The sequence below is a fragment of the Lycium barbarum genome, chromosome 7 (genome assembly GCF_019175385.1).
Source record: "Lycium barbarum isolate Lr01 chromosome 7, ASM1917538v2, whole genome shotgun sequence".
NCBI classification, from domain to species: domain Eukaryota; kingdom Viridiplantae; phylum Streptophyta; class Magnoliopsida; order Solanales; family Solanaceae; genus Lycium; species Lycium barbarum.
In genome coordinates this window covers 127167493-127188536 of record NC_083343.1, presented here as the reverse complement: position 1 = coordinate 127188536, position 21044 = coordinate 127167493, and the positions used below count along the sequence as shown (strand labels likewise).

Sequence of the window (21044 nt, the reverse complement as noted above, 5' to 3'; positions counted from 1 at the left end):
CTCTATCTCTCTTCAAACTGAAGATTAGTTACATACTTACATTTGTTAGATTAAGACTTCGTTGAAAATTATATAAATCAGTTATTAAAGCAACAATAGTAAATTTGTAAAAGAAATAATTAATGCTTTCAAGATTTTCTAAAGCTACATTTACTTTGGACCAAATTTTGTTGAACTATAGCGGCATATTAAAAGGACAGGAGGAAGTACTATTTTCCAATCCACTTATATCATTTTATATGGCAAAGTTTAATTGAATACAGAATTTATCATATTTTTGGATTACCAATTCAAAAGTGACCAACCCACGCCATTTTTACGCAAGAACATGTTGAAAGAAGCCTACAAAGCCTCTAAATGAAGCTCTTCAACGATAGAGGAGATCAAAATCTTAGAACTTAAGCCTCTATAAATGGATTCTCATACTGATCAAACGAAAAATGGAAATCCTGTAGACTATAGCACTAGACAGTTGCTATCTCCAGCCAAACACATGTACCAAGCACTTTACACGCAAATATTCAGCAGATGAGAAAATTTCACATACTAGTATTTTGTCTCAACTGGGATTTGAACACCTAATCCCTTAAATTTCATCCACTAGATTAACCGCTAGGTGACATGCTTAAGTGCTTTACAGTAGTATATGTTCATCAAGCTTAGGAACATGACATAAACCAGCATCATATTGAAACAAGAACAATTAGCTTTCTTCTTGCATAATACAAAAGTAGCAGAAATATAGGAAACTGCTCAGACATGAGAATAAAGATAATGGTAAATGACTTGGTATGTGTCAACAACTCACAAAAGCACTGTACAAATATAACCCAGAAATACGACCACAATTTGCACAAATCACAAGAGATGATAGAAATTTTTGAATAAATTACAAATTCTCAGCATCGAGAAGACTTTCATAGCATTCTGAAACTTGACATTCTTTCTGATAAATTTCACCAAATTCGAACTTATGAACCAACCAAGTTGCGGTGGAATCAAGCAGGTATTGGTTCCTCCAGTACTGTGCAAATTTGAACGAAAAAATCAGAACAACACATAATTAAGAAAAGATGTTTGTGTATGTGACTGTGTATATATAAGAATAAGGAAGACAAAAAAAACAACCTTTCTTTTGCACAGACACGCCAGCTGAAGTATCTTCAGTGTCCTCCATAACAGCTTCTGTAATGACTGGTGCTTTTGTTGGTACGTCAGGTAGATCCAGTTTCTCTTCAACGTTTTCAGCAGAAGGTGCTGCAGAAGGAACTTCTGGCAGATCTTGAAGCGTTAACTGTACAAATTTTCCAGCATCAGGTAAAATATTAGTTCTTCAAAAAATGGCAGGCACATATTAAGATCACAAGTTTCAAAAGTCTTCTTTACTTTCTTAAACTCGGTGCTCAGTCAAACTAAGATACAAAATGAATCGGAAGGAGCATCATTATATCAAGGGATGGGAAAACAATAGCTTTCAAGGTTCCGAAGGCATCTAGAACTCTAGGTAGACTTATAACAGTGTCTTATTTAGTAATTGCAAGTTTTTGCTTCCTCAAAAGAAGGAGAAGCATCAATATGAAACAGGGAGTATTATACTAGAATTCCATAAAGTTGTAGTGCTATAGCAAAGGTGATCATTTAGTGCAGTGGATTATTTCTCAGCTGGAAAAGGGAAGTGTAGCCAGAATAAGTAGGCAAAATTAAGATGATTTGTGGTGAAAAAAAAATGAAGGACAATTTGTAGTTTAAGCTGAAATAGCTGCAGCAAAGCTGTCATGGTGTCATCAAGAAAAAAACAATATAGTCCGCAAAGAAGTGAGATAAGTTTTAGCACCAATTGCCTGCATAAAAAAATAGACAGACCTGAGATTCCAGATTCTCAAATTCTGCTAAAACTTCCTCCTCATCTTCAGCAGATAGCTTCTCTCCAAGAATAGCATTGACTTCCTGCAAAAGAATACGAGCAGTCACACACAAAAAAAGACAATCCAGGAAAGGGACTGGTCTTCACTGTCAAGCTGATCTTTTTCCATATTGCATTTGCTATTGACTGTGAGAACCTAAGAATATATGAAATAGAATGTTGCTGTCTCTCAAATTGAATACTCTAAATGAAAAAAAGGAGAAAGAAACAAATACATGTATATAGATCTGGAGAAGGTAAATGAAAGCTAGAAGTGTGGAAATGAAAATGTATACGAGCATACAATAAAAGGCAGCCCTGGTGCACTAAGCTCCCGCTATGCGCGGGATCTGGGGAAGGGCCAGACCACAAGGGCCTATTATACGCAGCCTTTACCCTGCATTTCTGCAAGAGGCTGTTTTCAGGCTCGAATTCGTGACCTCCTGGTCACATGGCGGCAACTTTACCAGTTACGCCAAAGCTCCCCCATCAATTAAGGACGTACGCCAAAGCTCCCCCTTCAATTAAGGACATCAAATTATTTGCTCAAATGCATGAATAGAGAAAATGATTCATTTTCTCCATTACAATACATAGGTAAGAGCGATTACAGGGATAATATCAAGAAACTTACTTCCTGATGGAAAGAAAATCATTTCAGGAAATAGATCAGAGGCTCGGCAGTTCCATTATATGAAAAGAATAACAGATTACAATCTCTTGGAATCCGTGCAAACTAGGGCACAATGGATAGAATGATTCATTTAGGCAATACCAACTAGTTGGGATTAAAGTTTAATCATGTTAGTACATTTACATTAGGTATAAAGTTTGTTATGAGTCTTTTAGTCTGGTTAAATATTGGTTCGTCAATAGAAAATATAGAGAGTTTATAGTGCTGAAGAACCTAAGTTTTTTTTAAGTTCAATTGATACAAGTCAGCAACAAAGTTACTGAGGATTCATGCAGTTGATCCTAACTACTTGGGATTGAGACATAGTTATTGTGGTTGTTTAAAGTAATGGTTTCATTAATATGAAACTCGGGGGAACTGCTTATACAGGATAGAAGCAAAAGAGCCGAGAATTTAAAAAAAAGACGCGATTCTCAATAAATAGCATCTTTACATGTGTTCCAGCTTTTTAGATTAAGTCATTTTTATTTTCAGATTATGTTGGATCTTTTATATTCAGATTTTATCTCTGATCACTATCTCTATCTCCAACTGTTGTCAACTAGACTTAGTTAGGTTTTATTCGTGCCTTTAGATACAGATAGAACCTTAATCGTAACAAAAGTTCTAGCTTGTTAGAGGCTCTTATTCTATAAGTATCTTTTATATATACATGAATTCTACCCTATTATAATCTCTCCCTCCACTTATTGTTTCTTTCCGTCTTTGTCCAATCCCCCTTGCTAAATCTCTTTCCTGTTAACTTTCTCATTTCTTCCCCTTACCTTTCTCTCATCTCTCTTTCGGCAATACATCAAAACTACTAGCACTATTCAAGCATGAATGAACTCCCAAATCTCACAAAATTAATTAGATACAACCATATCTAAAAGAGAAGGGGATTAGATATTAAAAGAACTTACATCTTGATAAGCTTTTGCCTCTGCAGTATCATCCATTAACTTTTGAACATCCTCTAGGTTGATTTCACTTTGAATTGCTTTGATTGCATTATTTCCAGTTTTCAAACTCTCAAAGACAGCCTTCTGCTTGCTTGTCAGTTCAATATCTGCCAACTAAAAGAATTTGCACATAGAATCAGAAAAAAAAAATTAAATTCTTAAAAGAAATAAGGGCATATAGCATGGTAGTAAAAGTATGGGACTGAATTAAGAAGAATTACTTGCTGCTCGACATTTATGAGCCAGACATCAACTTGCTTTAATAGTTCTTCTTGCACTTTCTTCTTTTTCAATGCTAAAAGGGCCCTCTCTTTCTTCTTTTCACGTAGCAAGTCTTTTGCAGCTTGTTTCTCAGCTTCAATGACAGCATCCAACTGAAAGAAAAGAATAACAGAACAGATTAGCAGGTCCGAAACTAACATTAATCCAGTAGAATTTTCCTTGAGGACATCTTGTAAATCATTCCCCAAGTGGAGCCTTTGGCACCAAGAAAAAGGAGAGAACCTTAAGTTCTTAAGGTGGACAATCATCTTGAACCTTCCGTTGCATCTTTTAACAGAATCCCAAGAAACTTCCCCTGCCTCATGTAAAACTAACTTATACCCATCTAACTTTAGGGGTTTCTTTCCTTTATTACTTTTCAAACTTTTTTGGGGTGTTAGCATTCTGACGTACTCCTATTAAGGATAAGTGGATAAAAATTTGCTGCACGTCCAGTTTCAATGATACCTAAGAATGCCATTTTTTTTAATTATTTTTATCAGGAAATATGATATAAACAAAGAAATTTCCATCATTTCAAGCAATGGTTGATACTGGGACTTGAGGTTTTGTATAGAAGGTAATTGCTTTGAACTAGAGGTGGTAAGTGAACTTATATCTAGGCCATATGGTTTTGATGTGCATCCAGAAATGGAGTTGACAGATTGTTTCCTTGGATAGCAATTATAGAAGACGAAAAGCTCCATCTAAGGCTCTTTTTTTTTTTCTTATCATCAGCATCATATGAAGCGGTAATTACTCCAACAACTTCTACAAAAGTGAAAAACCATTGTATGAAATATACTACTCCATCAATTTCAATTTATATGAACCTATTTCCTTATTAGACCGTGCCAAAAAGAATGACCCTTTTCTGTATTTGGAAACAATTTACCTTCATGCAATGATTTATAGCCACACAAAATATGGACTAATTTAGACCACAAGTTTAAAAGTCTTCTCTTCTTTCTTAAACTTCGTGCCCAATCAAATAGGTTCACCTAATTGAAATGGAGGGAGTATGTTTTTTAATCATAACCACTGCATAATAGATCTCTTATGTGTAGAAAGCAAGAACGAGCTGTCAAACATCTCTTACCCTATAAAATAGCCATTGAGATGCGGAGTATGTAATGTCTATCGTAAATTTTCCGAATATTCTCGGTAATGCGAAGTTCAGTTACTAACTGTTTCTCCCTGTGGAAGAGCTGGCATATTCATTCAGAAATATAGAAACTTTGAAATAAAGCTCCTCTATGCATCACATTATGGTTAAGGAAGAAACAACAACAACTACGCCTCAGTCCCAAACAAGTCAGGGTCGGTAATATGAACGCTCGCTGACCATGTTACTCTATTTAAACTCATCGCATGCCAATATTATGCAAATACAGACAAGAAAAGAACTAATTCCTAGAATACTGTAACACATACTCCCTCCGTCCTAATTTCAGTGTGTTACTTTCTTATTTTGATCAGTCCCAAAAGGAGTGTCTCTTTCTATATTTAGTAAGTTTTCCAATTCCAACATCCTACATGGCAAGTTTAAGACCACAAGATTTAAAAGACTACACACATCTTTAATTTAAGATCACAAGATTCAAAAGTTTCCCTTTATTTCTTAAACTGCGTGCCTAATCGAACTAAGACACTTATATTGGGACGGAGGGAGTAATTATATAAATTAAACTCAAGATAATAAACCCTGTATTAACATCATTGATGAGTTATATAACTTCTATCTGAAAATTTCATAATTTCACCTTACAATTCTCCACAAAAACCAAAACTTACAAATCCAAAGACTACCCATTGATCTATCTTTTCTTATATTCCATTTAGCTCCAAAGAATCAATAAAACTAAGCAATTTAACTTTACCCCACCAAAAATAAAACTATATTTATAATTTCAAGAAAGGGTAAAAAAAAAAAAAGAATATATATACCTGTTGTTGATATTGAGCAAGTTTACGCCTTTGAGTCTTTAAAGAAAGAATTGCTTTATCAACTTCAGTTATCTTTGGTTTCTTCACAAATATATTTCCCATTTCTCAAATTCAAACACCCACCAAAAGAAAAAAGAATTTAAAGACCACCAAAACAATCAATTTTATTTATTTTAGAACAAAATTAAGGTCTTGCATCTCTCTATGCAAAGACCCTTTTGTGAAAATACAAAAAAAAAAACCCCTTGCTTAGATATTGGTAATTGACCTCAATATGAGCTGAAAGAATGAAATGAAAATATGAAATCTGGGGATCGGATAATCCTAGACAATCATCTAATGAAGAAAAGTGTACAAACTAATGTTACAGTCGCAAGTTTTGAACCTTTTTTTTTTGGTGTAGAGGAGAGGTGCAAAGGTAGAAGAAGAATTCTTCTTTAGGATTAAAAAAAGGGAAAAGAGTAAAAAATACGAGGGGAATTTCATAAATATAAAATTGGATCACTTACCTTGCAAAACAAATAGCCTAAAACTTATATTGTAAAGCTCTAAGTCAAAACTTCCCTCTTCCCCCCTCTCTCTCCACTGCCTCCTTCTTTTTTGTTTTTATTTTTTTAATTTTTTTTATTGGAGTGCCTCCTTTTTTATTTTTTTAAATTTTTTTACTATTATTTTTTTAGTTTTTTTAATAGAATATTATAATTCATATACGTATATACACCCATATACACTTATATATAATATTATATTCTCTCCGGATAAAAAAAAGTCTACTTAGTCATTTGCACATCTCTTAAGAAACCACTAACTCCTAGACAAAAATAGCTAATTTAACTAAATTACCCCTAATTAAATAAGCATTGAGATTTGATCATATAACACTTAATAGGGACAAATATGAAAAAACAGGATTAATCTTTCATGATTTCATAAGTGGACTCTTTTTTTTACTCAAGAAAAAAAAGGCTAAGTGGACTTTTTTTTTATTCGGAGGGACTACAACATTATAATCCATATACTCATATACAATATTATACAAAAATTATAATCCATACACCCATATACATTCATATACACCTATATACAAATATTATACACTCATATACAATATTATAACCCTTATGGATCCATAGACCCCCGTATACACCCGTATACAATATTATACACCCATATAAATTCATATATAATATTATACACCCATATACAATATTATACAATATTATAACTCATATATCCATATACATTCATATACACTCATATACAATATTATTCAATATAATACACCCATATACAATATTATGTAATATTATAACCCATATATCCATATACACCCATATACAATATTATACACCCATATACACTCATATACACCCATATATAGTCATCGTCGGAGTTCCGTTCTCCCGCGTATACACCCATATACACCGACATACAATATTATACACTCATATACAATCATCGCCGGAGTTCCGTTCTCCGACGAACTCCAACACCACCACCAAAACCAATTGTTCAAACATCAAAGATGCGGCGTGACGGAGGGAGATGGGAAATTAAAAAAAAATTGTGACAGAGGGAGATGGGAAATTAAAAAAAAAAAAAACAAAAAAAATTAAAATTAAAAAAAAGGAAGCGGTCTAAAAAAAATTAAAAAATTAAAAAAAATTAAAAAGAAGGAGGCAGTGGAGAGAGAGGGGGAGGAAGAGGGGAATAGGTCATTTTTTGAAAAGTAATTTTTGTTTAAACTGAAGATGAGTTACTGTGGGCAAGAAACTCAAATATGGGCTAAATTTAGTAGCATTGGTACCCCAATTGATACTGAGTGTAATTATCCCTAAAATTATACCTTTACTCTGGCAAAAGGGCTAAAACAAATTTGAGTAAAAAATACCCTTCCGGTCATTAAAGTTTTCAGATATATCCTCGTCTTAATGCAAATCCCCAACATAACTCGATTTCATTTTTAAACCTGATCCAACTACATAAAAAACTCATATGCGACCAACTTGTTTCCGAGTCCTACATCTGGAGCCACCAGCATGAGAGCGTGTAACCCATATGGGGTTTTTATTTAGTTGGATCCGATTTAAATGCAGCGGGTTTAAAAATGAAATCGGGTTATGTTGGAAATTTTCCTTAAGACACGGGTATATTTGAAAACTTTAGTAACGGGAGGAATATTTTTTATCCAAATTTATAATGAAGGATATTTTTAAGCCTTTTCTCAAAGTAGAGGGGTATTTTTGACCCTTCTCCCTTAAAAAATGATAGTAGATACTCCTTAGCAATGGAGATTTTAACAGAATAGTCCTTTAAATTTGGAATATGTCTAATATCATCATTCTAAGATGCTCTTACACATATTTAGTTCCTTAAGTTTACCTATAAGCAGTTTTGGTATTTGTTAACTAGGGGTGTACATGGATCGGGTTGGTTTAGATTTTTCAAATACCAAACTAAATTAATTGTGTCGGGTTTTTAAATCTACAAATCAAACCAAACTAATAAAAATGAGTTTTCCAACTTCGGGTTTTCTCGGATTTTTCAGTTTTTTTGGGTAAAGTCTTCATACAAAACATATAACTTGTGTTTCAAATATTTCTTTAGTCCTAGTAAGATACAACTATCTAATTAAGCTGTTTCTTAAGAAAATAACACTAAATGTGAAATTTAGTGATGATGTTATACTAAAATATTCAACAAAAAAAATAATGAAATTGCTAAGCCATTATAAAAATGATCAAAATCTAAAGGTACTAAATCGTGCTAAAATAAGTACGGCTAATAAGTACTAATTACATATGACTAAATATTAAAGAAAAACTAAATTAAATGTATTTGCACTGACTAAACCAATGCAAACTTAAGATTAGTAGATATTCGACATTATTGTTATTCCTAGTGCTAGAATTGAATTTCTTTTGTTAGCATAATATTGATTTTGACTTTATTTGAGTTCTATGGACTATAAAACGTATTGGACCATTCAAAATTCTAAGTCCAAGCGTGAAACAATATGTGAAATTACATCACAAATAAATGTTTTTATATATAAAATATTTTTAAAAATTGTATACATATACATATAATGTCGGGTTAGTTTGGTTCGGTTTGACTTTTTTTAGTTAAAACCAAACCAAACCAATTATGATTAGGATTTTTTTTTTTAAATATCAAACCAAGTCAAAGCAAACAATTAGTCTGGTTTTTTTTCTCGGATTGTCGGTTTGGTGCGATTTGTCGGTTTTCTTTGTAAATCCCTATTATTAATTATCTATTCCAAGTTTCCAACATACCAAATTAGTAGTAGTTGTTAATTGCATAAAATGAGTTTTTTCTTTGTGCGCATGTGGACATAACAATTGTGAAATTTGAAAAATAGTAGTACTTATTTGTTTTCAAGTTGAAAATGGTATTTAGAAATTGGAAAAGTAATTAAATATGAATAAAATATAAAGTAATTAAATATGAATATGAAATTGGAGTTGTGTTTGGATAAGAATACAAGTTAGAGTTGTTTTTGAATTTTTGTGAGTGATTTTGAGCCCGTTTGGATTGACTTATAAGTTGCTTATAAGCTGTTTTCAATTTTTTTGAGTGTTTGACTGGCCAGCTTAAAGCTATTTTGTGGATAAAGTAAGCCCAAAAAAATAACTGGGCCAATTTGGCTTAGCTTATCTAAAACAACTTATAAGCCAAAAAAAAAAAAAAATAGCCTATCCCAATTTTTTTTTTTTTTTGGCTTATAAGCTGCTTATTTTAAGTCCAGCCAAACAAGCTCTTTGAATGAAAATTGTGAAAACAGCTTTTGGAGCTTTTCGAATTTCGGAAAATTGTGATTGTGCTATGTCCAAACAGTTTTCTGGAATAATATTCTAGAAAAAAAGAGAAAACTATCCGTGACGAGACGGTCTTTTATTATAAGAAACTTAAATTTCAGTCATAACACATATTATGTTTAAATTAACAATATTATGCAATACAATCTGAACATGCAATTCAAACATGTACATATATATCTTAAGAGCAATATTGTTTCTCCTTAAAAACTCGTAATACCAGTAAAACTTATCGTTATATCAAAATAAGGCCTTCACAATTTTGTAATTATTAAGGACAAGTAATTAAAACTCACCGTCAGGAACTCTTAGATAACACGAAGATCAGACTTTTCCGGTTACTACTAACTTTTAGGGACCTGAATTTAACTTTTAGAGATAATTTGGAACCATTTTAGACACTACATTTCCATAGTAGTATGTTATTTCTTTGTATTATTCTAAACATGGGATAATAAAACCTTCATATACACACTTAACTAAGTAATAATTTTCGTTCATATATTATATTGCCTATATCATCCTACATTATCATTTCTGATTCCTGCATCAGATTTTTAAACCAAACGCTCTAATTATAAAGGATTAGGTTTAATCTCTTAATTGCAATTTGTAATATCAAATTTATGTGTCTACAAAGGAGTAAGAACTTGTCCATTTACCTTCTTAAATATTTTTTCGAATAACAAATAAAAAATAGGAAAAAATTCAAACTCCCACGCTAACTTTAGTGAGTGAATATTGAGTGGTAATCCGATGATTGAATTGTTACTTTCCATTCAGAGGTATGATCTAATTTACGCGTTTTTCTTCCTCTTTCTTACACATGTCACAACTATTTTTAAATTACAAAATCAGTGAACGAGAAAAGGAAAAAAAAAATAACAAATAAAATTGAGCAGTTACAGTATTAAGGCAAAAAGTATAAATAGTTAATTCAAGTAACAAACTTAAAACCGAGAACTCTTCTCCATTCTCTCCCCATTTTCTTCTTCATTTTTGGTTCTTACTTTCATTGAAATCTCCTCATTTTTCCTTTCCCCTTTCCCCCATCTTCAGGGGGAAAGTGAAAACGAAAAAACCATAACGAAAACGAAGAAGAAATAAGAAAAAAAAAAAAAAACTAATCAAGAAATCGCTCGCTTCAAAAAAATAATAATAATTTATATCTGTATCTGTATCTATATAATATAAGACGAGTTCTTGATCATTTCTTGTATTGTTATGGATGATACGTTATTCTTCGAGTCATTAAATTCACCATCAGCTACATCTTCATCAGCTTCTCTTGATCTTGACCATACATTTGAATCAACACCTTGTTCTTCTCCATCTAGGAATTCTTCTTTAACAAAACTTAACGCTCGTGCATCTGCATTTATACCGCGAAGCTCGTCCTCTCCATCATTGTCATCTGCCATGTTGGCAAAATCGTCTTCCTCGCCTTCATTGGCGTCCATGTTGCCTTCACGGGCCGAGTCACCTCGGCCTGGAAGCAGGATCGGGCCCGGGCCAGGGTCAGGGCCTGTGATCACTCAAAGTGGACAGACCGTGGTGCATGTTATTACAACACCGTCTGCCACTTTTCATCAGATCACTACACATGTTCCTGTACAGAATTATATTTATGCATCTCAATTGCCTGTGCAATATCCATATGGTGGCATTGGAAGAGGATTTGTTGATCATGGTGGTATGCCCGCGGTGGTGGTTATTGGTGCTGATTCAGAAAGGTTAAGTGATGAAGCTTGTCAAAAAATTGTTAATCAGGTAAACATATATATCTTTCTATAACTGTTAATCAAATGTGTTTCTACATTATTTTTTATGATTACTGTATGTTGTTTCTTGCACACAATTAGCTCCCACGTTTTACATGCCTATATAATAAATATGCATTTAAAATGATTCATTTAAAGTAATGATTCCAAATAGAAAACTCCAATTTTTCTTTGTTTGATCTATATGAAGAAGTGGGGATTCATATAGCTAACCTCAGCTTGTCTGGGACTGAGGCTTAGTTTGTTGTTAATAGGGAGAGAAAAAGAGGTGATATATATATGAAATATTTATTGGAATTTTCTTTCGTTGCTCGCCTTACTGGGATTTGTTTACATTCTTTTTAGGTGGAGTTTTATTTTAGTGATATAAATTTGGCTACAACTGATCATCTAATAAGGATTATGTTCAAGGATCCAGAAGGATTTGGTATGATTTTTGTTAGCCTTACTAAAGTAATCATTGTCTTCATTGATATTTCAAAGTTCAAATTTTCTGATGAATTTTTTGATGTTTTTTCCATGTTGTAGTACCAATGTCTGTGGTTGCATCATTCAAGAAGATTAAAGCTCTTACAAGTAGTCATGCCCAGATAGCGAAAATTCTGCGGACCTCCAATAAGCTTGTGAGTTTTTCCTTTTCGCCTCCTCACCTTCCCCCTCTCCCATTTACCATCCCCATCAGGGGCGAAGTTAGAGGGGGGAAAGGGTTCATCTGAACTTCCTTCATCGGAAAATCACACTGTATATACAAGGTCAAAATTTCTTTTATGTATATATAGTAGATGTTGAACCCCGTACCTGATCCCCATCCCACCTTAAGAAGATCTCACTCTGTGTGAAATCTTTATGCTACTTGCAATTCACATGTGTCCACGATTAAGGTCTTGATATCTTGCATTCATTTTCTTTGTAATTTAGTCATTATACATATTTATTTATTTGATTTCTCTGCTGCTAGGTGGTTAGTGAAGACGGAAGAAAGGTTCGACGTCAATATCCGCTGGGTGAAAAGGACTTGGAAGAGCTGCAAGTAAGTTTATTTTTCTAAGGCTAGTGGTTTCACTTTCTGTTTTGAGCAGTGCAATCATGATGTTAGAACAAGGTTTACGAGTTTGTGAAGCATTTATATTCCCACCAATCGTTGCATCACATATTTTTGTCAATGTTGTCGCTTTTAACACTTTGATTCTGTATTTTTTTAGTCTCGCATAGTGGTTGCTGAGAATTTACCCGACGACCACTGCCACCAGAACCTCATGAAGATTTTCTCAACAGTTGGAAGGTATACTAGTTTTCATGCAGCTATAAACAAGATGGTTTAAGGAAATTAGATTTTTAAAAAATCAACAGTGTTTTTGAGACTCATTTCTTGACTAATTGTGTCAGTGTAAAAATGATTCGTACATGCCAACCTCAGTCTTCCAATGGTGGAGCTTCTTCAGCATCTAGAACTGGAAAGTCAGATAGTACGCTTTATAGTAACAAGGTGCACATCAGACATTTGATTTTCTAGTTTTAAGTCTTGAATTGATGAAATGACGAATCTCAAGTTGGAGTTAACGAAAATCTGTTGACTACAGCTGACAATGCATATTGCTAGCTGCAAAATAATGAAACCAAAAACGAGTAAAACTCTTGCTGCTACTATTTTTCGGAAGCCTGGCTTGTAGAATAGTTTGTATTGTCTATCTTAATCTTTGGAATATCTTATTCATTTCTAGAATCTGAATTGAAATAACTAAACTAAATGCAGTTGCATGCATTTGTGGAATATGAATCAGTTGAATTGGCTGAGAAGGCGGTAAGTAAATAAAAGCTATTGTTTATTATTGAGAGCCTGGATCATCTCTCTGGCATCCTTTAACGGTTTAACCCTTTGCAATCTTATTTTGCAGGTTATGGAGCTAAATGATGAAGATAACTGGAGAAATGGTCTAAAAGTCCGTATACTGAACAGGTGCACGGTATGTGTCGGACATATTATTCCCTGATAGCTAATTTTAAACTGCATCCTAAAAGAATGAAGGTTTTCTACTTGCCTTTTAGTGAAATACAAATGTAAGATTACACAAGTTCAACTTTTGTAGCAAAATTAGTGATGTAAGGTGGTTGTACTGTGGGTTTCAGAACTGATGATTAGTGTTCCTGATCCTGACATTATTAAGATTCTTAAGGTCCAAATAAATTTGAGTCCTCTTGTGGCCTCTGGCTTCACTTATAGGACGACTCGGAAGTATTGGATTCTGTCCGTTAAGTACTTATGGATTTTGGTTGAACTCACAGGGAAAATCTGGTCAAACTAGAGGGAAGAAAGTTGGATATGAGAGTGAGCTCAACTTCAAGGACGACGATACTTCAGGATCAGAGGCCAGCGAGAAACATAATGACGACTTGTGGCACCACTTTGATACTCACTTGAATGACCTTGCAGTAAGTGTTGTCATCTTTCAAATATGAACAAGATACTCTCTCTGATTCAATTTAGTTTCTTACTTTCCTTTTTAATCAGTTTCAAAAAAGAAAATCTCTTTTCAGTTTTGATTAACAAAAAAAACAAAAAATCTCTTTCCTAATTTGGCAACTTTTTAGTTTTAACATCCCACATGGCATGTTTAAGGCCACAAGATTAAAAGGAATTTTAGTACATTTACATATCTTTTAGCTTAAGACCACAAGATTCAAAAGTCTTCTTTATTTTCTTAAACTCCGCGCCTAGGCAAACTACGACAAACAAACTAAAACGAAGGGAGTATAACGTTCCTCTGTTATGTAATGTAGTGAATGACTGTGAGTTTATTTTGTTGGTGTTTTACCTGGCAGGAGGAGCATGGCATCGATGGGCAGAGGAAAGGGCTCAATCGCAGTTGGGTTAAGGGGGGTCAAGGACGTGGACGTCCTCAGTTTCTTCAAAACAACCGTGGAGGTCATTTAGGGACTTCCCCGTCAAGTATGAGGCGTGCACACAGTGTGGGGAGTTCGCTGTCAAGCATCAACCGTTTTAGTCTAGCAGGGCAGCCCTCAATGCTTTCTGAACAGTCAGCACCAGTCAAGCAAGCTTCTGTGCCTCGCATGCCAGATGGCACTAGGGGATTCTCCATGGGTCGAGGTAAGCCAGTTGCGATTAAAACAGCATAATGAGTATGTGGTTATGTGGTCGGGTGGCTACTCGTGTGAGCATTTCCAAATGGAGAAGTGGGAACGTGCTCTTTTTTTTGCAGTGTCGATTTGTTATTTTTCTTCACTAGGGCTTCCATCGTGTTTATGAAGCAAAACCTGAGGGATTAACGTAAAGTTATACAGATGTAGCAAAGAATCTTCCTCTTCCCTCTCTCCCCTCTAGCTTCATCTTAGTTTTTGTGTATACTAACAGAAATTGAATATTATCTATAGTTCTATCCTATGTAAATTAATGGAGATTGCTCATAGGAAATTTATTTGCATGATCACATGACTCTTGTTCCAAGTGCAAGGTCCTATGGGTAAACCAAAGTCAAAATTTGAGGGATAAACTTAGACCTTTTACCTTGAAGAATTTGGACACATAGGGTCCACCCATCTCACAGTGGAGATATTAATGTCAAGGGAAAATACGAGACATTTGCTAACAACAAGGCCATGAATGCATCAAAATTGTAACAGAGGGCAAAATTGAGCAATTTTTTGATAATAAAGAACAGTGAAATTTTTCCCTTTTCAAAGTAAAAAGTTCTTGTTAGAATCATCTTGCAACATCAAAAATTATGTAAACTATCCCTTCACCATTTTTAAAGCAGACAACTATGTAGAACATTTTGATTTTAAAAGAGAATCAACTATGATGACAATGTGGAGCGCAGCCTCTGCAGATAACTTGATGTAAACAGTTCAAAAACAGAAATGTACATCACTTACATTCATTTATTGAGATGACACAATAACAACAAACAAGCAAGTTATTACCATGGTGATCTATCCATAACCTGACTTCATAGCATACAACTTTCCCATCTCTATAAATTTCTGAAGGAGATTTCAAGTATTGAGTGCAGAAAAACAAATAACATTGTTGACGATAAGTGCTCTTATACCATATGAATACTTTTAAGAATTGAGGAGTCGCTCCATTACTAGTTTGAGAACTTTAGGAGCATCAACTGTTACTGCCACTTTGATTGAGGGTTCATCAGACCATTCAGTGACTTCAGCAAATCTTCAAAATCCAATAGCAGATGAAATAATTATAAGATGAAGTAAAAGGCTTAAACCATTAGAAGGAGAGCAAGTACTTTGAGTACAAATCGAATACAATGTCAACTTAGCTTAATCCTTTTGTCCATTTTCCTTCTAGAATACAATGTCAACTTAGTTAATCAGCCAGTGCAGTAAAGAAGATGCTGGCTTTGAAAACTTTTATCAAATGACATGTAAAAACAGAGAAAAAGGAAAAAAAAAAAAAGGAATTGTGAACCAAATACCTTTTCTTCTTGTTATAAAAGATTGTGAGACCCTTTGTGATGCCAACAGTCTGAACTCGAACCACACCTTCTGAATAGGTGAAAACCGATGGATTAACAGCAGCAAGTAAGGCAGTTGGATCATGAAGGAAAACACCTACATAGAGACCCAATTCCGGTAACATCAAGACAATGAATAGGCACAGATGAGAAATATGGAAACAACTAACTTTGCACACGACAGACCTCTTGTGCTGTATGCAGTATGGTGATAATCGAAATAGACATCCAAAAGCTTGCAGAGGTACTTGGCAAATTTTCCATTAGACTTTGCCAACTCGCCACGATCAGAATCTACCAAGAGTAGATAGATGCTATTTTAGAGAAGTTAACTAAAATGAGCCCCTCGGCACTTAACTCGTACCTTTTACTACAGAAAGGAAGAACAGGAAAGTCTAAGGCTCAGTAAGGTTTAGGTTCAACTTAACATGATGATGAAATATATGAGAATTCTACTCTATAAGAAGATGGATTATCCTTTTGTTTGTTAGAGTAGTTCCTATTTTTCAAAATTTGTTAGTCAAAAAAAGTAGAATAGGTGCTTAAATTGTGATGGTAGGTGAGGATTTTACTGGTTTTTTTGGTTTGAATGTAAGCTTATAAATAGGCATGTTCACTATATTGTTCTCTGTGGCAATAGCTAGTTAGTTTTCAGCTTTCTCTCTATCCTTTTTATTTATAGGGAAAAGGGTTAACTTTGCCTCTACACTGTTTGAAATAGGACAATTTCATCCTCCGTTTCGTTTTTGGCACAAAAAGCTTCGCCATTAGCCAAGTGGCCTAAAAATGACCCCACCACTAAGGCACAGTGACTCGAAGGTATGAAATGAATGAGGACCGGAATCTGTACAGTATCTAAGCAACTAGTTATATAACTTAAGCAACAAAGAAAAGATTACCTGTAAGGACCACTTGATGTGTAATATTTAATCCAACAACAAGAACATCAGCACCACTGGTAAATACAATATCAGCAGCAGTTGGATCTTTGAAGATCTTGCACAGACGAGGAATAAAGGGTATGAGGAAAAAAAATTCAAAAAGTAAATCGGAGAAGTTGAAGCACATATATGGGTGTGTCCATTAGCAACTTACATTAGCCTCAGCTGCTGGATTCACATTTCCATTTACAGCAAAAGCACCACCAAGAACAACAATTTGGCCGATGTTTTTAAAAAATTCAGGATCCAACTGAATGGCCTACTCATACACAGATATGGTGAACATTATTTTTATTAGTTTGATATGTAAAATTCAGTTGGAAGATGTGATACTTACAAGTGCTATATTTGTAGGGGGTCCCAAGGCCACAACAGTGACCTTTCCGGGGTAAATACGAGCTTGTTGAATGAGAAATTCAGCTGCAGTCTGTTCAATAGGCTTTCCTTTGGGTGGATGAATGTTTTGGTTCCCCAGTCCATCCGTGCCATGAACATGACCGGTACTTTGAAGTTTTGCTCCTTCCTTTACATGAAAATTAAACAAAGTCCGCAGTAGAAGTTTTGTGAGAGAAAAAAGTTAAGCAGTAAGACAGATAACTGAACAAGGAGTTAAGCTGTACATACGGTGATTGTAATATGCGAGCCTTCAGCCACTGGAATATCTGACTTCTCAGCTACCTCCAACTGAATCATCAAGACCGGAAATCAACGTCCATGCTTATGGAAAAAAGAACTAAAAGATACTTTTTCGCTCTTTCTTTTCTAGTCTGTTCTTAAAGAATGTCTCCTTTCTATATTTCAAAACTAAACTTCTCATATTACCATGACATGCTCTTATAGCCATTATCCCTAGAAATGTTTACAGACCACAAGTTCTACTAGAGGCGGAGCCAGGATTTTTAGTTACAGGTTCTAGACCACATTTTTTTACTGGGTTCTGAATAGATTATTTGTACATATTAAATGAATTTTTAAACACAATAGAGAGTTTGAGTCAAAATTAATGGGTTCTGCTGGGTAGCACTGTGGCTCTACTAATGAGTCCTAGGGATACTTTTAATGAGTAAAAAGTCTTTCTTCCGTTCTTCTTAAACTTCGTGTCTAGTGAATCACCGCCTTATCAAATGGAATGGAAGGAGTAGAGTATAATTCTGCTAAAGCCTAATTGGCAGCAAAACTTACTCCAAGAACTTGCAAACTTTAGAGGTTATCCAATAGCATATTGAATACTAAATAGTGCTAGGAATTAGTTCAAAGAAAGCTAGGAACTTTACCAGATGTAAAGCATTTCTGGTGGCCAGAGTTGTGTGGACATTACCAAATATTGTTGTGAGCCCAATCACCTCTATTTCAGGAGATTGAAATGCCACAAATATTGCTATTGCATCATCTGAACATGATCATAACAGCTCAATTAACTCAACAGTTGAATCTTGAAATGCTCAATTCAGCTCAAACGCTAGTTACTATGCAGAAAAAAGAAAATAAAAACAATCTTAGATGAAGTGGAGATTGTTCCTTAAGCTAACATGTATCTCTATAGAATTTTTCTGAATAGTGAAAAAGCAAAAATACCAATTCCAGGGTCAGTGTCAATGATGACTTTTTTCCTTTCTGCTGCCATTTTTTGGATTATGCAAATGAATGAAAACAGAATCAGAAAGGGTTGATGACAACAAAATGGGAAAGTAAACAGTGTTGGCACTAAACCTTTTTGATAATGCAAAGAATAAAGAATTTTTGTGGGTCTTTTTTCTTTTCTTACTTCTTCTGGAGAGACCGGTTTACACGATTTAGCGAAAACGCTTTCAAGGCAATGACCCGAGAAAGTATTATTTTTGATAAGCTATTACTGTTTTTATTTCTGTTCAGTAACAATTTTGTTGCATTTTTCTTAACAGTTACAGTTATTTTCGGGTAAGTACCAGAAGTTTTGACTCTATAATTGCTGTTTTAGGCTGTTGGAAACACTTGGACCCTGCCAGGTACTGGCAGTTAGTAAATGATTGTCATTTATGTTTCCCTTGTGTAATGAATTTTTGGAATGGGATGGAAAATTGGCAAGATTTCGACGAAATAAAAATAAGAAAAGGGCAGTCTGGTGCACTGGGCAATGTTGTGGACAGTCTATGTGGTGCAAGTATTAATAGTTATTTCTACGGTTCGAACTCGTGATCTATAGGCCACACGGAGACAACTTTACGGTGTTCCAACCCTCCCCTTCTTCAAAGAAATAAACTAAAAATAAAAGAAGAAAAAAATGTTATCTTTGATCAGAAAATAAATCGTTTTTTTGTATTAAGAAAATAATACTAATCTATAACGTTTTGCGAAAAGCCGATTTTGATTTTACCAAAAAAGTTGTTCCGTGTACAAGGGCAAAACGTATAATTTTTTGTATGAGTTGGGGCATAGATATTTTAATTTTTCAATTTCAATTTTTTTAAAAATAAAATTATATATTCTAAAATTATGTGAAAAGTACTCATTTAACATAAGGGTTAGAATAGTGTATTAATTTGGATAGCTCTGTATTTGAATAATTACCTGTGCCAGGTGGTAAGATTAATAAATTAAATACTCCTGCTATTTTTTAAAAGTAATTGGCATTCATTGTTAGAGACTTATTTGCTTAAGAAAATATATTAGATTTGAAACTCTTAAATTAACAACAAAACGATGCACCTATTTGGAAAAATAAACTAAAGGTGACAAAAAAGTTTACTAATTAGAAATGCTGACAAGTTTGACCAATCTTAAAAATATGATTAAGTTAAATGGGACTGAATAATAATTTTTAAAACTTCTAAATCTTTTACAAAATATAAAAAAAATCCCAACTTAATCCCAAAAAATCCACCAGCCCCCCTTCTCCTCCTCCCACGTCTCCCCCCGCCCCACATCCCCACTGTTGACACCCAATTTTGTCCCTCTTTTATTTAATTTACCCGGGTTTTAAATTTACTGACGAGCTAAATACTTTATTTTTCACAATGTTTTATTGCTACTACTATTAATATCACAACTTTTATTTTTAAACATTATAAGCATTACTTTATCACAAATTTCAAACGGTTAGTCATCGTCTCGTTTTCGGGTTTGGAATCGTTAAATTAATTACAAGACAACACTTTGTAAAATATTTATTCTTTTACGTATTAATCATTTATTGTCTTTACATAGTACATGTTGTATCAGTTATTAAATTAGAAGCCCAAAAATAATTAAATAACGGAGGTAGGACTAATATTTTTCAGCCAAATTAATGGCCAAAATACAAATACAATATTATTTTTTTCATACCCAAATAATTATCCCACATTTTAATACTCAACCCACATTATCAGCCCATATTTAAATTAATAGGCCAGCCCAAACGGACCAGCCCATTACCCGACCCGACCCGGTCCAACTTTCCCTTTTAACCTAAACCCTATCCTTTTCCCTTTTTTCCCTCACCCGCCTCCTTCGTCCTCTCTTTCTCCTTAAAAAAAAAAACCGCCGCCCCTCCACTTCCACCTCTCTCTCTTTCTTCGTCTCACGCTCTCTCCCACTCTCCCTTGTCCCCCCACGCCTATCTCTTCCATATTCCCTGTCGTCTCCACTCTCCCCTGTCCCCCGCTCCTCTCTCTCATACGCTCCACTCTTTATTTTAACACAAATGAAACCCAATAAATATGATGAGGATTCAGTTTTGAAGGGGGATCGTTCAACGTTTGGGGGGATTTTTTTTGGAGTTTAGGAATTGATTCAGTGTTTAGGGACACTCACCATTTTCCAACCATAGTTTTCACTTTTCCGGTGAACTTTAGCCGGATTACTCTAAATCACCATATTTTCACACAATCAATTCTGGGTTTTAATCGAAAGCATCGTTTATTTCGTTCGAGTTCGAGCGTAGATTCGACGACGTCGACGCCCCACTTCACTGTACCCACAAAAGGTCGGTAAATCTCCCTTCGTTATCTGTTTATTAGCAGCTTCAGTACTTTCTGTTTGTTTCATACGTTGAAGTGTTTCGTTGGTTCGATAGTTAGCTGTTAGGTTGGTTTGATATTTGTTAATATTAATAGATGATTGTGTCAGTTTTTTTTAGTTAGTGAAGCAGTGGTGTTTGCAAATTTGTTTAGTTTGAGTATTGTTTGATTATGTGTTTATAGATGTTGTCCAGCATCTTACTTGAATGATATTCGTGTTTTAATATGGTTTAGTTTCCAGCTTAGCTACCAGTAGAATCTGTCTGC

At 34.3% G+C, this 21044-nt stretch overlaps 3 protein-coding genes across 4 annotated transcripts; 1 reads left to right on the top strand and 2 right to left on the bottom strand.

The window, feature by feature from the left end:
• Window positions 1-688: 688 nt before the first annotated feature.
• Window positions 689-6244, bottom strand: LOC132604306 (vacuolar protein sorting-associated protein 20 homolog 2-like). The gene is made up of 6 exons (XM_060317757.1): window positions 5747-6244; window positions 3760-3912; window positions 3500-3652; window positions 1864-1947; window positions 1129-1294; window positions 689-1024 (listed from the first exon to the last, which is right to left on the bottom strand). The coding sequence occupies exons 1-6, from the start codon at window positions 5846-5848 to the stop codon at window positions 999-1001; spliced, it is 684 nt and encodes a 227-aa protein (XP_060173740.1). The 5' UTR covers window positions 5849-6244; the 3' UTR covers window positions 689-998.
• A 4280-nt stretch (window positions 6245-10524) lies between these two features.
• On the top strand, window positions 10525-14992 carry LOC132604303 (la-related protein 6B-like). Its single transcript, XM_060317754.1, has 10 exons — window positions 10525-11355; window positions 11712-11793; window positions 11895-11989; window positions 12325-12396; window positions 12569-12648; window positions 12753-12852; window positions 13120-13167; window positions 13262-13330; window positions 13650-13796; window positions 14187-14992. Exons 1-10 carry the CDS (start codon window positions 10810-10812, stop codon window positions 14499-14501), a joined length of 1554 nt encoding a protein of 517 aa, XP_060173737.1. The 5' UTR covers window positions 10525-10809; the 3' UTR covers window positions 14502-14992.
• Window positions 14993-15206: 214 nt separating this feature from the next.
• On the bottom strand, window positions 15207-18614 carry LOC132604305 (probable uridine nucleosidase 2). 2 transcript variants are annotated; one of them, XM_060317755.1, is made up of 9 exons: window positions 18376-18610; window positions 18075-18190; window positions 17425-17484; window positions 17138-17323; window positions 16955-17059; window positions 16759-16855; window positions 16046-16153; window positions 15821-15956; window positions 15207-15555 (listed from the first exon to the last, which is right to left on the bottom strand). In XM_060317755.1, exons 1-9 carry the CDS (start codon window positions 18422-18424, stop codon window positions 15447-15449), a joined length of 966 nt encoding a protein of 321 aa, XP_060173738.1. In that variant the 5' UTR covers window positions 18425-18610; the 3' UTR covers window positions 15207-15446. The 2 variants fall into 2 exon arrangements, with proteins under 2 accessions (XP_060173738.1, XP_060173739.1); XM_060317756.1 differs by lacking the exon at window positions 16046-16153 and having other exon boundaries at window positions 18376-18614.
• Window positions 18615-21044: the final 2430 nt, after the last annotated feature.